Raw genomic sequence first — 15,201 nt, 5'->3', positions numbered from 1 at the left:
TTATCTCCCGTTTGGTGGTTTGGATAATTGAGAGTTTACTAAATAATGATTTTAGTTTGTAGTAAGGGCTGGTGTTTTCAGCGTTTTAGAGTAATGTTGAGAAAAAAGGATTTAATCCATGCAGTTTTTGAAGGGTTTCTTTTCTCTTTCAGGTGGATGACAAGACAGGTTTTCATGAGGAGTTTGTTCATTACCTTAAATATGCTATGGTGGTCTATAAACGAGAACCAGCTGTGGAAAGAGTAATAGAATTTGCGGCCAAGTTTGTTACTTCATTTCACCAATCAGATGTGGAAAATGATGAAGAGGAGGAGGAGGATGGTGGCATTTTAAATTATTTGCTTACTTTTCTATTAAAGGTACAGGAAAACTAGACTTTCAGGAGAACAGTATAGAAGATTTTGCTATGTAAATCCATGGCTAATTCATTTCAATGTATGACAAAAACCACTGCAATGTTGTAAAGTAATTAGCCTCCAACTAATAAAAATAAATGGAAAAAATAAAATAAAAGGGCCATAGGAGTTTGTGCATCTTAGAGAATGAAATATCTGATAATTGAGAAAATGTAAAGGAAATATTAGAACTGTCATTAAGATTAAACTGTGGACTTTAAAAAATAACTCTGCATTAAATTTTTAATGACCAGTCTAAGCCAGTTCTCATAAACATTTGTTTTAAATGGGTTCTCTATTTTAGAAGTGAGAGTTCCTACAAAGAGGAATATGCTTTTGTAATTTAGTGAATACTTTAGACTATGTTTTGAGTCTTTGTGGTATGTAATGTGGATTTAGTAGGTGTATGGATCAAGGTTTTTCTGCAAGTTATGAGTTATTATTGTTATATATTCTTGAATTCTAAACATACAGAATTCAAATGGTATGTTATTATTTAATAATGGTATGTGACTTGGAATAAATTTTGATTTGTTTCTGTTTTAGTCTCATGAAGCAAACAGCAATGCAGTTAGATTTAGAGCGTGCCAGCTCATAAACAAGCTCTTGGGAAATATGCCAGAAAATGCCCAGATTGATGATGATTTGTTTGATAAAATTAATGAAGCCATGCTTATTAGATTGAAAGATAAAATTCCAAATGTAAGGATACAGGCAGTTCTTGCTCTTTCACGCCTTCAGGATCCCAAAGATGATGAATGCCCAGTGGTTAATGGTATGTATAGCTCCCTAAATCCTTTTTCAGTTCTGTTGATTTTGTTAAATTCTCAGCAGATGAATTTTCTCATTATGACATTTTATGGTAGAGTATAGTTCATATATAGTACACATATATAATATGATTTTGAAACTTAAGAAAAATCTTACACTCAAGTAGCCACCATCCAACTTAAAGAAGAAAGAATATCATCAGTACCTTTGAAGCCTACTTAAGTTCCACTCCACTTCTATCACTCTCCCTCTGTAATGTTTAGCTTGAATTTTGGTTTAATTATTCTCTTGAGTTTTGTTTGTTTGAACAGTTAAACACATGTGTGTGCGTGCTCAGTCACTCAGTTGTGTCTGACTCTTTGCGACCCTATGGACTGTAACCCACCAGGCTCCTCTGTCCATGGGATTTTTCAGGCAAGAATTCTGGAGTGGGTTGCCATTTCCTGCTCCAGGTGGTCTTTTAACCCAGGGATCATCTCCTGCACTGGCAGACGGATTCTTTACTACCACCTGGGAAGCCCAACCACATGTATATACCTCTCAATAATGTTAAGTTTTGTCTATCATTTTGTATGTTTTGTGAATCATACTATATTTTTCTGTGCTCTCAACATTATTTCTAACATTCATCCATATATATTTATTTACTGATTTATAACATTCTGCTGTACGAGCATGAGACAATTATATTGTTTCTGATATTGGCGGACCTTCTAGTTGTTTGCCTTTTTTTTCCCTGTTAAAATACAGTGTTGTTGCTATGAACTTTCTTACACATGGGTTCTGGTGCACAATTTTTCTGGGATGTGTACATAGGGTTGACTTGGTATATATCATGAGCTTTATTGGATAAGGTGCAGGTGTTTACAAAACAGTTTATCAGTTTATATTTCCAGTAACTGTATAAAAGTGTTCATTGAGCCCTATCCTTTCCAATGTTTGCTATTGTCATATTTTAAAATTTCTGTTAATCTGGTTATATGTATATGTCATTGTTATGCATCTTTTCAAATATTTAGCAACCAATTTTATTACTTCTGTGTAATGCCTGTTAATGTGTTCTGCGCATTTTTCTATTGACTTATTAATTGGAGTTCTTTATATATTCTGAAAGGAAACCATTGGGTTATATGGATTGTGAATCTTCCTACTTTAGATGGATTATTTCACTCTCTTCACTATGTCTTTTGTTGGACAAAAACCTAATGTCAAAATTACCAGTCTCTTCTTTTATGATTTGTACTTTCGTTTATTTAAGAAATCTTTATCTACCTCAGCTTATAAAGAGAGTCATATTCCACTTTTCTATGTATGCCTATGCTTCTTTTGGGAACTCTTTTGGCTTGTTTTTTTGCCTCTCTTACTAGCTTTATAGTTTTGACAACTCGTGGTAGTTGGTATTTTTTGGTGTTAAATGAAGGACATAATAATGTGTAAAATAGGTATGTTTAATAGTTAACATATACTTGATTATAAAGCTGAGGAAAATCTGAGAAACAGAGGTAAGTATTTAAATACAGGAAATGAATTTTGTTCAGCAAAACCAGAAGTTCTGTCTTTTTAGATTCATTAAAAATTAAAATAATGACCTCTTTATAAAAGCTATATTAGTTTAAAATAAACTGCCTTCCATCTTAAACTTTTTTCTAAATCTTGAGTAGCAAAGACATAATCTGAATGATGGATTTTTCATGATTTTTAGGGTTATTTGTTTTCAGTTTTAGCCTTTATGCCCAGTTCATTGACTGCTTTCTCATTCTGTCCTTTTCAAGGAATGTTGGCAGAAAAGAATCTTCAGCTAAAATTAAATGTGTAAGACTAAAATATGGTACTTTTATCATTATAAAGATTGTGAAATATGGGCTATCTTATGACTATGGCTAAATAAATATTTTGTTGCTGTACTAAAATGTATTACTCTATTTTTAGCATATGCTACTTTGATTGAAAATGATTCAAATCCAGAAGTTAGGCGGGCAGTGTTATCGTGTATTGCGCCATCAGCAAAGACTTTGCCAAAAATTGTTGGGCGCACCAAGGATGTGAAAGAAACTGTCAGAAAGCTGGCTTATCAGGTAAATAAGTCCAGTGTCTTGTGTAGACCTGTTCTTAAAAAGACAAGAAGCCATATTCTTGGTAGAATCCTATCGCATTAATGTGTTACCAGGTATTAATTTTTTTGCAGATTGTAGATAATTTTCTTAGTGAAGGAGATATTACTAGTTATAAAATTCATAAATTATATTGCGTCTAATGGCCATTTTTTATTATCTCTTAAAGGTTTTAGCTGAAAAGGTTCACATGAGAGCTCTGTCCATTGCTCAGAGAGTAATGCTCCTTCAACAAGGTCTCAATGACCGATCAGGTAATTTAGACATCTTTATACATAAAACTTTTCTAGATTTTGAGGTCAAACTGAAAGGTTTAGGAGAGTGTCCTATTAATAAATTAGATCAGGTCAATCTATCATTTCCACAGCCTGTCAGAGTTTATCTAGGTGTATTGTATAGAAGACATTTTTTAAGATCTTGGTACTTAGAAGTAGCACAGTTTGTCTTTTTCTGTGTTTGGTGTATGGAGAAACTAGAATTTAAGGCTGTAAAAATAACTTAGGTCAGCAGTAGGGCAGAATCTCTTTTTTCAGCTCTCTCTCTTTAAAAAAAATGCTATCTTTTTTGTGTATATCCTGCTATGAATGTGTTCTGTACATCTAAAACAAGTAGATATGGTCAGACCAGTGTAGTTTCCCTATTTCCCACCTTTTCTCTTTTACAATTGGAGAATTGACTTACAGCAGTGATATGAGGAATGATATATTTTACATTTCCAAATGCCATGAGAAGTCTCCAATGGTTTAATTTTGCCACAGCAAGAAAACCTGAGTTTGAAGGACTAGTAACTAGGATGACTTTAAAAACTAAGAATAAGGTTTTTCAGTAATATTGCTTGTATGATTCACTACTGCAAATATCAGTCGTATATTTGACATTTTGTATGTATGACATGAAGTCAGGCAACAAGTGAAATAATAGGTATTATATATAGTCTAAACTAACATCTGGCAGTGAACTCAATGAGAGAAGGAATGCACAAATATTAGGCTGTGGTAGTGGTTATGTTTATGGTTCTGACCTTTTCCATTTTCACTTGAAAGTGAGGATCATAGTGACTTCTGTAATGTTCTTTTAATTTTTTCTTTAGTACGCTTTGTTTTGTCTCTGTCTGGTTTCATTTTTGTAGTAAATGTCAACTTAATGTTAACATTGATCTGATAAAAGTTAATGTACAAAAAATGTAAGAGATGGAAGCTAGAAGGGGACTTTGTTCATCTATGTTTCCAATGACTTAACAGATGCTGTGAAACAAGCAATGCAGAAGCATCTTCTCCAAGGCTGGTTATGTTTTACTGAAGGAAATATATTAGAGTTGCTTCATCGATTGGATGTGGAAAATTCTTCTGAAGTAGCAGTCTCTGTTCTCAATGCCTTGTTTTCAGTGACTCCTCTTAATGAACTGGCAGAAATCTGTAAAACTAATGATGGCAGGTATATAAAGTGTTCATTATTTGAAATATGATAATTGATGAACTTCTGTACTTAAAAGTAGTCCCTTTTACCATTACCTAAGATTGTATCCGGGTCTTTTACCTGTACCTCTTAGGTTTTCTTTACTCTGGTGAATGTTTTTTTTCCTCCTTATATAAGAACTCACCACTTAGACTACTTTGCATTTTTTGTTTTATTACTTTTATGTTTGCATTAAGCCTACCATGAGAAGTCCAACAGCATGCATCCCTATTATGTTTGCTTATTTAAATCTTTCTTTTTCCTTTTTGTCTAAATATCTTCATTTTTTTGTGTGTGGATAAATTAATGACTTTAATTAAAGAGGTGGTGGTTATAAATCAAGGCTGCTTATTCCCAATTTTCTACTTGGTTCAAATTTTTTGTGTGTTCACATTTTTGCTGGATATTAAGATATCTTTTATTCTTTCCTTTTTAAATGAAGGAAATTGATTCCAGCAGATACATTAACTCCTGAAATTGCTTTGTATTGGCGTGTCCTTTGTGAACATTTGAAATCAAAAGGAGAAGAAGGTGAAGAATTTTTAGAGCAGATTTTGCCAGAGCCTGTAGTATATGCAGAGTATTTACTGAGGTAAAATTTTTTCCTTTGGTTTGGACTGAGCTTGTGTTGTACTTGTGTTGTTGTGTGTTAACTTCCCAGCCCCCTCCCTTAGAGCCATACTTGGTTAAGTTAAAATCCAGTTTTTTTGGACAGACAAGGAAAAATAGGTATGCACATTGAGACTTTCTAGAGAATATCCTGTGCTGCTCAGTATACTAAAAGACCGAAGTCAGTATGTTTTGGGACATTTTCTTAAAGTTGTTCAGATGTGATGATGAACATTTTTCGTAAGGTTGACACTGTTGTGCTCCCTTTTGAAATTTGTTGGCAAAGCTTTTCAAACTGCCAGATAGTAAATATACTTAGTAAATATTTCTGTGGGCCATGCTCTCTCTCTCGCAGTGACTCAATTTGCTGTGGCTCTGCAAAAGCCGCCACAAAATATGTTATGAATAGGTCTGGCTGTTTTCTGATAAAACTTTCATTAACTTTTATGGACACTAAAATTTGAATTTCATGTAATTTTCACATGTACATATTTTTACTTATGTATTTATATGTATGTCATTTAAAGATGTAAAAATCTTAGCTTTCATGCTGTACAAAAACAAGAAACAGGCTGGATCTGGTGCATGGGCAAGCAGTAGTTTTCCAATTGATCGGGTGTATCCCTGTGGCCGGTTTTAGTATTTATTAAAACTGTTACTGTTTGCCTTTTTTTTTTTTTAAGTTTTTTCAAAATATCTTTTAATTTATTTGAATTACTCTGATTTCTACTTAATTCACTTTACAATTATACAAGTAAACTTGTATAAGTAAAACATGAATGCATTGTCAAAAATTCAAATACAAAAGTACATAGAATAAATATGTTTCCTCTTATCTCCTAATTCCTCAATCTCTATAGAGTTAATATCTAAACAGTTTGGGGCATACAATTCCAAACCTTCTTTCTCTGCATTTAGAGACACACATTAAATGCATGATTTTAAAACTATAACACAGACTATACATATCTTTGCTTGTTTTTCAACTACTGATACATGAGATCATTATATATTGGTACATACAAATCTTTCACAGTTTTAACAGCATGTCATTTCATAGTATGGTGGTAATATTTAATTTGCTCTTCACTTGATGGTTGATGGACATATTTAGGATTTTTTCAGTTTTCAGTGATAAAGGTGTCTTAAACTTTCTTTACATTTTTATGTTTGTTTGGAATTTTGTAGAGTTGATTCTGAGAGGTGGAATTGCTGGGCCAAAGGTTATATGTGTATTTTTTTTTTTTATGGATGTTGGTGTGTAGATTTTTTAACTTCATGATTTTGGTGCCCTTTTTTTTTTTGACTGCACCTTGTGGGGATCTTGGTTCCCCAACCAGGGAGTGAACCCCTTCAGTGGAAGCGGAGAAGCTTAACCACTGGATCATCAGGAAGTCCTGGTTTTGATGCATTTTTTAAAAAAGCTTTTCATACAATATGAATTATGGGCTTGAATTCTTTTTATTTGGAAATATAGAATTATGCTTTTGCTTATGAAAGTGAAAGTGTTAGTCATTCAGTCCTGTCTGACTCGTTGCAACCCCAGTACTGGAGCCCACCAGACTCCTCTGTCCATGGAATTCTCCAGGCCAGAATACTGGAGTAAGTAGCCATTCCCTTCTCCAGGGGATCTTCTAGACCCAGGGATTGAATCCAGGTCTTCCACATTGCAGGCAGATTCTTTACCATTTGAGCCACCAGGAAAGCTTTTGCTTATAATGGCTTCACTTATAAGTTAGAGAGCAAAGCAAAGAATGTGTTTGAATTTTGTATCCTAAACATTGAACTTAAAAATATCTTAAATGTGAGCCAATATGGAGACTTAGAGCTTGAGCTCATAGTAACATGAGAAATGTGGGAATCTACTTAGAGTTTTAATTGTAATTACTTCAGGCTTTAATTGGAATATTCATTATAATGCAGTTTGGGCCATGTTGAAATGTTCCAAAAAGAAATGATTTTTTTTTTTAACTTTTTATTTTGTATTGGGATATGGATGGTGAAGGACAGGGAAAGCCTGGCGTGCTGCAGTCCATGAGGCTGCAAAGAGTCAGACACAACTGAACAACCGAACAACAACTAACAGCCGGTTAACAGTGTTGTGATAGCTCAGGTGAACAGCTAAGGGCCAAAAGGGATAAGTTTTTGATGCAGTGTTTAATAACATGTTTATATAAAAGTAATAACTGCTCATAGATTGAGAAAATACAAGAAAGTATGAGGATATGTTAAATATTTAAATAACAGAGAAAACATCTCTTCAAAGACTGCTTCACAGATAGACTGCTTCACAGATTAATTCTTGTGAAGAGCTTGGTTCCTCTGAGAGATCAGTGATTTTTATATCCTTTGTCGCTTTGTAAGTTTTTAATTAATTTACTTGAATTCAACTTGTTTTTTTCACTTACAAAAAGATTTAAAGATTATATTTAATTATTGAAATAATACTTAAACAGGATGATTTTCTCTTTGGAGCAATGTCATTAGATAGGAATAGTTTTCTCAGGAACAGAAGCAAAATGAAATGGAAAAATTGTTTCTTGATAATCTCAAAGTTTCAGGCATTTTGTAACATGAAGAGTCAGTGACTCTGAATGCTAATATGAAACAATTTCCTGTTAACTGAGGTGTTCACGTAAAGAGAGAAATTGGGGATGTTAAATGAGGCTTATTAAATTTGAGTAAGGAAAAGGGACACATACAATTTTTAGAAAGGTTAAATATAAATTCTTAGAGAGTTAAAGACTTTCTTGAGTGGTCTCTTCATTATAATGATTGCCTGTAAAAATGGTTGAGTATAGATGATTTCATGGTAATTAAAATTGCTAAGTCCATTTTAAGTTTTATTTATGCAGTTCAGGATTTGTAATTACTAATGAAATAACTACTCTGAATTTATTTTTGAAAATGCTCAAAGTCTTAATGCTATGCATTGTGCTGAAGCTGGGATGGAAAAGTAGGGAGGGATCCAAAGTTGAGTGAAGGTTTTTTAGCTTGTCAGAAGTCAGCAACTCTACTGATTTATAGATTTTGATAATTATCAGTTTTGTAGCATTTGCTTAGTTTCCTGCCAAATTCCAAAAGGTGGCTGATATGTTTGAAGTTCCTAATATCATTGCCGTAGATTGTTGAGCTTTTATTTACTCTTGGCTGTTATTTTATGAGTCATTTCATTTATTCATCATATAGAATTCTGCAGTATCTATAACTTGATTTTTGTTGACAGTTTAAAATGACACATTTTTTAATCTACATTGTTGTTGTTCAGTTGTTTCTGACTCTTTGTGGCCCCATGAACTGCAGCCCACCAGGCTTCCCGTCCTTCACCATCTTCTGGCACTTGCTCAAACTCATGTCCTTTGAATCCGTGATGCCATCCAACTGTATTGTCCTCTGTCATCCCCTTCTGCCTTCAGTCTTTCCCAGCATCAGGGTCTTTTCTAATGGGTCATTTCCTGTATTCCAACCTAATGGCACCTAGTTGTTTAAGTTTAAACTCATAATCTATTTAAAATCTTTATTTTGCTTTTAAATAGCTTTTTTTGTTCCACAGAAAAAAAGGAGAACTTCTGGTAGGCTCTTGAATGTTATCTAGGTGAGGGTTGTTAATGACTAATTTAGGCAGTGGTAGTAAAAAAAATTAAGGGATTCCCTGGTGGCTCAGTGGTTAAGAATCTGCCTGCTAATGCAGAAGCCACAGGAGATGCGAATTTAATCCCTGGGTCAGAAAGTCACTGGAGGAGGAAATGGCAACCCACTCCAGTATTCTTGCTGGGATAATCCTGTGGACAGGGGAACCTGGCAGGCTACAGTCCATAGGGTCACAAAGAGTCAGAGACCACTGAGCAACTGAGCACACACACACACAGTAAAAATAACAGTGTGGTTGACAGTGCTTGCTTGGTAGCAATTAGAACAGTATAGCAATTAATAGGACCCTGAGCAAGGACTGTAGCCCACCAGGCTCCTCTGTCCATGGAATTCTCCAGTTAAGAATACTGGAGTGGATAGCCATTTCCCTTTCTAGGGGGGATATTCCTGACCCAGGGTTCCAACCCAGGTCTCCTGCATTATAGGCAGATTCTTTACCATCTGAACCACTGGGAAAGCCCTCAAGCGAGGATAATAGAAATTCATGAATTTATCTATTTTTTTCTAATTTTTTAAAAAGGTCATTGTGTTCATGGCTAACAACGTAATTTTTATTTATACTATTTTTTTAAACAAAATAATGATTAAGGATGATGAGGGAAGACTGGCTCTTTCTGAATAATTGTATTTTTGGAGAAGAGATTTAGAACTTTATAATTGAGACTACTAGTAACATTGAAATAATTAGTTGTATTAAGAGATATAAATATGTACCTTTTGAAAATTTCCCATAGGAAATGTGTATTTTTAATGAAAATATATTTCCAAGTTCTTTTGAATCAAGCCAATAAGTTCACAAAAGTTCATGACAATAGCACAGAATTTAGTTTATAAATCACATTAGTATCACATGGTATAAATGTCCATATATAGATCTTGGGACTGATAAGGGCATAAAATGACCCTTTTCTGACTTAATGGGGAGCTGTTCAATGTTTCGTAACAAATTCTACATTTTATTAATTGTGCTTGTTTTAGTTATGTTCAAAGCATTCCAGTTGTTAATGAAGAACAGAGAGGTGATTTTTCCTATATTGGCAATTTGATGACAAAAGAATTCATAGGTCAACAATTGATTCTAATTATCAAGTCTTTGGATACCAATGAAGAAGGAGGAAGGTACATTTAAATGTTAACTCTTGTTCTAATTTGTTCTCCTAATAGTCTTTGTTAAAATACAGTTATATTACCATATGATTAAATGTATTTAACCTAACTCTCTAAAGTACTATATGAAGTTTTTTCTTTCCTCTTATATATATAATACATATATGGAGTATATAAGTGAAAATACGTGCTGTGTTTCTCTTCTGTGTTATATGTATATGGAAATATGAATTTCTAATTCAATTTCATCAGAATAAACAATGAAGTTGCAGGTTTTTGCTTAAAATTTTTTGTTAGTATTACTAGTCCTCTCTATAATAAATACGGTATAAATTATTTGAATCACTTATGGTATTTTTTCATTTCATCCTGTTGATTTATGAAAGATTATAGGGTCATTTATAAATTATTTTTTTTTAGAATGTGAATTTTTGGCCTAAAGTCAGTACATATATATTTGTACCTATAGAGATAAATATAAAAAAGAATTAAGACAAATTAAGTCTGCAGAATAGGTGAAATATAACGTGTTTCTATTTTTGTATTGAAATTTAAATAGTTCTTCTTGAATTTAGGAAACGACTGCTGGCTATCTTACAGGAGATTCTTACTCTACCTACCACCCCAATATCCCTAATTTCTTTTCTTGTTGAGAGACTGCTCCACATTATTATAGATGATAATAAGAGAATACAAATTGTAAGTAATTTTCTTCATTGTTGATAGAAATAAAAGGTTTTGGTCAATAACATTGTTAATTGTGTTTTCAGTGCTTTTGGCTTTGTTTGTCTTTAATTGCTTTTGTTTTAGTTTTGTCTCTTTGTGAAGCTTTTGAACTTCTTAAAACCCAGTCCCTCTCACACACATGTTTTAAAAAATATTTCTTTTCTTCTCTTACGGTACCTATTGTGTTGATTCAGTTTGAAATGGAGCAGTTTAGGAAAGAGGTGACAGGCATTGGTTGCTGGGTTTGAGAGCTGGCTGAATTTATACATTTGTTGTTGTTCAGTCGCCAAGTTGTTTCTGACTCTTTGTGACCCCATGCACTGCATGGCAGCACACCAGGCTTCCCTGTTCCTCACCATCTCCCAGAGTTTGCCCAAGTTCATGTCCATTGAATCGGTGATGCCATCCAACCATCTCATCCTCTGTCACCCTCTTCTTCTGTCTTCAATCTTTCCCAGCATCAGGGTCTTTTCCAGTGAATTGGCTGTTCGAATCAGGTGGCCAAAGTTTTGGAGTTTCTGCTTCAGCATCAGTCCTTCCAAAGAGTATTCAGGGTTGATTTCCTTTAAGATGGACTGGTTTGATTTCCTTGCTTTCCAAAGGACTCTCAAGAGTCTTCCAGCAACATAGTTTGAAAGCATCAATTCTTTGGCTCTCTGCTGTCTTTATTGCCCAGCTCTTACATCCATATGTGACTACTGGAAAAACCATAGCCTCAACTGTATGGACCTTTGTTGGCAAAGTGATGTCTTTGCTTTTTAACGTACTGTCTAGGTTTGTCATGGCTTTCCTGCCAAGTAGTTGTCTTCTAATTTCATGGCTGTAGTCATCATCCCCTGTGATTTTAGAGACCAAGAAAAGGAAATCTGTCACTGCTTCCCCCTTTTCCCCTTCCTTTTGCCATGAAGTGATGGGACCAGATGCCATGATCTTATTTTTCTTAATATTGAGTTTTAAGCCAGCTTTTTACTCTCCTCCTTCACCCTCATTAAGAGGCTCTTTAGTTCCTCTTCACTTTGGGTTGATTTCCCATTGGACACTTTCTGAGTTTGTGACTTTACCCAAATTACTTAATTTAGAATTTTTGTTTGCAAAATAAGAATAACAATATTTATTTTTAATTGTTCCATGAAATAATTTTCATAAAGTGCTTGGTAAATACAAACATAAGTATCTTCATTTTTTTTAGATAAATAAAATCTATTTTATTTTTTAAAAATTATATTACTATTTTCAAGTATTTTTATTTTTCTCTGGGGTAGCCTAAAAAACAGGCTTGTATCATTGATTTTCATAAAATTGTAAATCACAAGTTAATTCAAAGGTTGTCTTTTCCAGTCCTTCCTTATACAGATAGTATATAAATTCCTTCTACAACATTGCCAATTAGTGGTTATAACAGCACCTGTTTAATGTACCTTCATTAGGGATGCCACTTTTTCCTGAACCTGCCAACTCCAATGCCTAGTGTCTCTGAAAGGGAAGTGTTTAGTTTTCTGTCATTATGCCTTGTACACCCAAAGGAGGAATTAAAGGGTATTCTTTCATATTCCACTCCCATTGTAGTTTAACAAGAGAGGGAATTGAGGATTAGAGGCAGAAAATTTTAGGTTTATGGTACGCAAGATTGGAGGCTTTTTTCTTTTTTTTCTGTTTCTAAGCACTGTGTGAAAGAGAATTTATCTTCAGTGTCTATATGCTTATTTACCGTCCCATGATATTAAGAGTTTTTAGTCAGTTGTATTGTTTGGTCATTTTTTTCTAAAATTGTCTAGGAAATAGAATGTGTGCCATTTTTGCTTATATGTTTTGCTCTATTTTTGAAAAGATTGTGGATACTGTTTGGAGTTCTGTGTGACAGTTGAATGTCATTTACTGTTGTATAACATATATTGAAACATTCTGAATTATAATTTATCAGGTTACAGAAATTATCTCAGAGATTCGGGCACCCATTGTTACTGTTGGTGTTAATAATGATCCAGCTGATGTAAGAAAGAAAGAGCTTAAGGTAACTCTCTAGTCATATAGTTGTGCAACTCTTTTATTTCTTGTACATTTTAAAATTTTTTCTCACAAAGTTAAATTATAGATTAACTATTAAACTATAAGAGTGTCAAATGTTATCAGATTATGTGAGTTGAAAGATTTTCCAGTCTGTTTCAGGAAGACTACAACTTTTTCTCTATGTGCCCGACTGATTAATTTGTTGATGGTTGAGATGTTAATAATACTGTTTAGTTTGCTACAGATTTTGTATTAATAGTTTTTGTTTGGTGTTTTTACAATTTATATCTTTTCTTAGATGGCTGAAATAAAAGTTAAACTTATTGAGGCGAAAGACTCTTTGGAAAATTGCATTACCTTACAGGATTTTCATCGAGCATCAGAGTTAAAAGAAGAAATAAAAGCATTAGAGGATGCCAAAATAAAACTATTGAAAGAGACAGAACAACTTGAAATTAAAGAAGTCCACATAGAGAAGGTATAGATAACTTTTTTACAGTAAATTTTAGTTGCTATTAATCATCACAATTAAACCTTGTTTGCTTAATTTAGCTGCCAGAATATATTCCCTTTGGAAGGATTTTTAACAGTACCATGAAATAATATGAAAATTATATTTTTCTGCCAGTTCCTTTCTATGTTGGTCTTCAAAAAGCTTTAATGAACTTTAATTATTGTAGCTAGGACTTTATTTGATTTGCTCCCTTGTCATGCTGATCCCTAGGATCTAAAGTCTTTCTTCCTTGCCAAGGAAAATTGCCTTCCAGTGGTTGCCTTCTCTTTATTTTTTGTTTTAGTTTGTCTTCAATGATTTAGAAAAGGAAAATGCATCTTTCCCTTATTTATGGAAGACTCATGATCTTTCCACTGCTAGGAGAAGAATTTCTATAGTAATAATACTGTTACACATATATTTTTTAAAGTTTAATTACTCTCTTGTTTTAGAGAAAGCTAAGTAATTTTGTTATTTTAAATGAAATACTGTATAGACTAGGTAACTAATAAAAACCTGCTCTATAGCATGGGGAGCTCTTCTCAGTACTCTGTAATGGCCTCTGATTATTCTCAGGAAGAGAAAGCTGGATAGGGAAGAGTTTACCGTACAGGGGAGTTTTGTGAGTTATTTCATTGAGTTCTGTAGCCATAGACTTTCCTGCTCTTAACACCTCACCTTCCCAGTGGATATGCCTGAATTTTATTTTCATAGTTAGTAGCTATTTCTTTTGTTTGACAAATTCAGTGGGCTTTTAAATTTGAGGAGGAAATTTAAAGCAAAAATTGAAAATGTAAACTGAAAAAGATATAAACTGCAAATCTGAATTAGAAAAATTTTAAGTAAGGTGATCTGTCATGATTACTATTATCTGTTTAACTTTACTTGCTTTGACCATTTATGTGTTCATTTGTCCTACTTAAGGGTTATAAATCTGTTACAGTATAATCACTGTATAGTGTAATAAATGCTATAGTCAGGTAAGTGTAGGAGAGGCATCCGAACCACATAGTGTGGAGTTGACTTCTCCAGAAGAATAAATGTTTAAACTTGAGATTTGAAAAATAATTTTTAAGCTAGTAGTTACAGGATGCTTTTGTATGTGTGTGTGGAGGTGATATTCATGAGTGTGAATTCATTTGATTCTCACTATGACCTAGTGGAATTGGTATAATTATCCTCATTTTATAGAAGGCAAGTAACTTGCCTGAAGTTGTATAGATAGTAAATGGTGGAGGCAGGATTCAGACCCAGGCATGTAGCTTTCATTGTGCTTTTACTGCACTCTGTCTTCTCTGTGCAATGAGTTGTTAAAGGATTGTTATAGGCAGATGGAGTGACATGTGTGAAGGCTCAGAAGTTAAAGAGTACCTGTCATGTTAAAAAACTTAAGGTCCATGTGACTATAGAATTGATGGGAAGAGGTAAGAGATAAACCTGGGGGAAAAAATTAAGGGCCAATTCATGTAAGGCCTTGTGTAAGCAATCTTTTAAAAATTGTGCCTTACCCAAAGATCATGTTGTTGTTGTTCAGTCGCTAAATTGTGTTCAACTCTTTGCAACCCCATGGACTGTGGCATGCCAGGCTTCCCTGTTCTTCACTATCTCCTGGAGTTTGCTCAAACTCAGTCCATTGAGTTGGTGATGCCATCCAACCATCTTATCCTCTGTCATCCCCTTTTCTTCCTTCCTTCAATCTTTCCCAGGATCAGAGTCTTTTTCAGTGGGTTGGCTCTTCACATCAAGTGGCCAAATATTGGAACTTTAGCTTCAGCATCAGTCAATGAATATTCAGGATTGATTTCCTTTAGGATTGACTGGTTTGATCTCCTTGCAGTCTAAGGGACTCTCAAGAGTCTTCTCCAGCACCACAGTT

General features: G+C 33.8%; 1 protein-coding gene across 1 annotated transcript in view; it reads left to right on the top strand.

The window, feature by feature from the left end:
- The window catches only part of NCAPG (non-SMC condensin I complex subunit G), a 45,014-nt gene that overhangs the window by 1,239 nt on the left and 28,574 nt on the right, over positions 1 to 15,201 (top strand). Inside the window, exons 2-11 of the mRNA XM_020878320.2 lie at positions 153 to 359; positions 942 to 1,170; positions 3,096 to 3,241; positions 3,447 to 3,531; positions 4,519 to 4,711; positions 5,175 to 5,324; positions 9,971 to 10,111; positions 10,675 to 10,798; positions 12,747 to 12,836; positions 13,131 to 13,310. Coding sequence (XP_020733979.2) covers positions 153 to 359; positions 942 to 1,170; positions 3,096 to 3,241; positions 3,447 to 3,531; positions 4,519 to 4,711; positions 5,175 to 5,324; positions 9,971 to 10,111; positions 10,675 to 10,798; positions 12,747 to 12,836; positions 13,131 to 13,310 — 1,545 coding nt within the window. The remainder of the gene's footprint in view (positions 1 to 152; positions 360 to 941; positions 1,171 to 3,095; positions 3,242 to 3,446; positions 3,532 to 4,518; positions 4,712 to 5,174; positions 5,325 to 9,970; positions 10,112 to 10,674; positions 10,799 to 12,746; positions 12,837 to 13,130; positions 13,311 to 15,201) is intronic.

The sequence above is a fragment of the Odocoileus virginianus genome, chromosome 21, assembly GCF_023699985.2.
Source record: "Odocoileus virginianus isolate 20LAN1187 ecotype Illinois chromosome 21, Ovbor_1.2, whole genome shotgun sequence".
NCBI classification, from domain to species: domain Eukaryota; kingdom Metazoa; phylum Chordata; class Mammalia; order Artiodactyla; family Cervidae; genus Odocoileus; species Odocoileus virginianus.
Note: the sequence above shows the minus strand (reverse complement) of the source record. Positions and strands in the feature narration are given on the sequence as shown.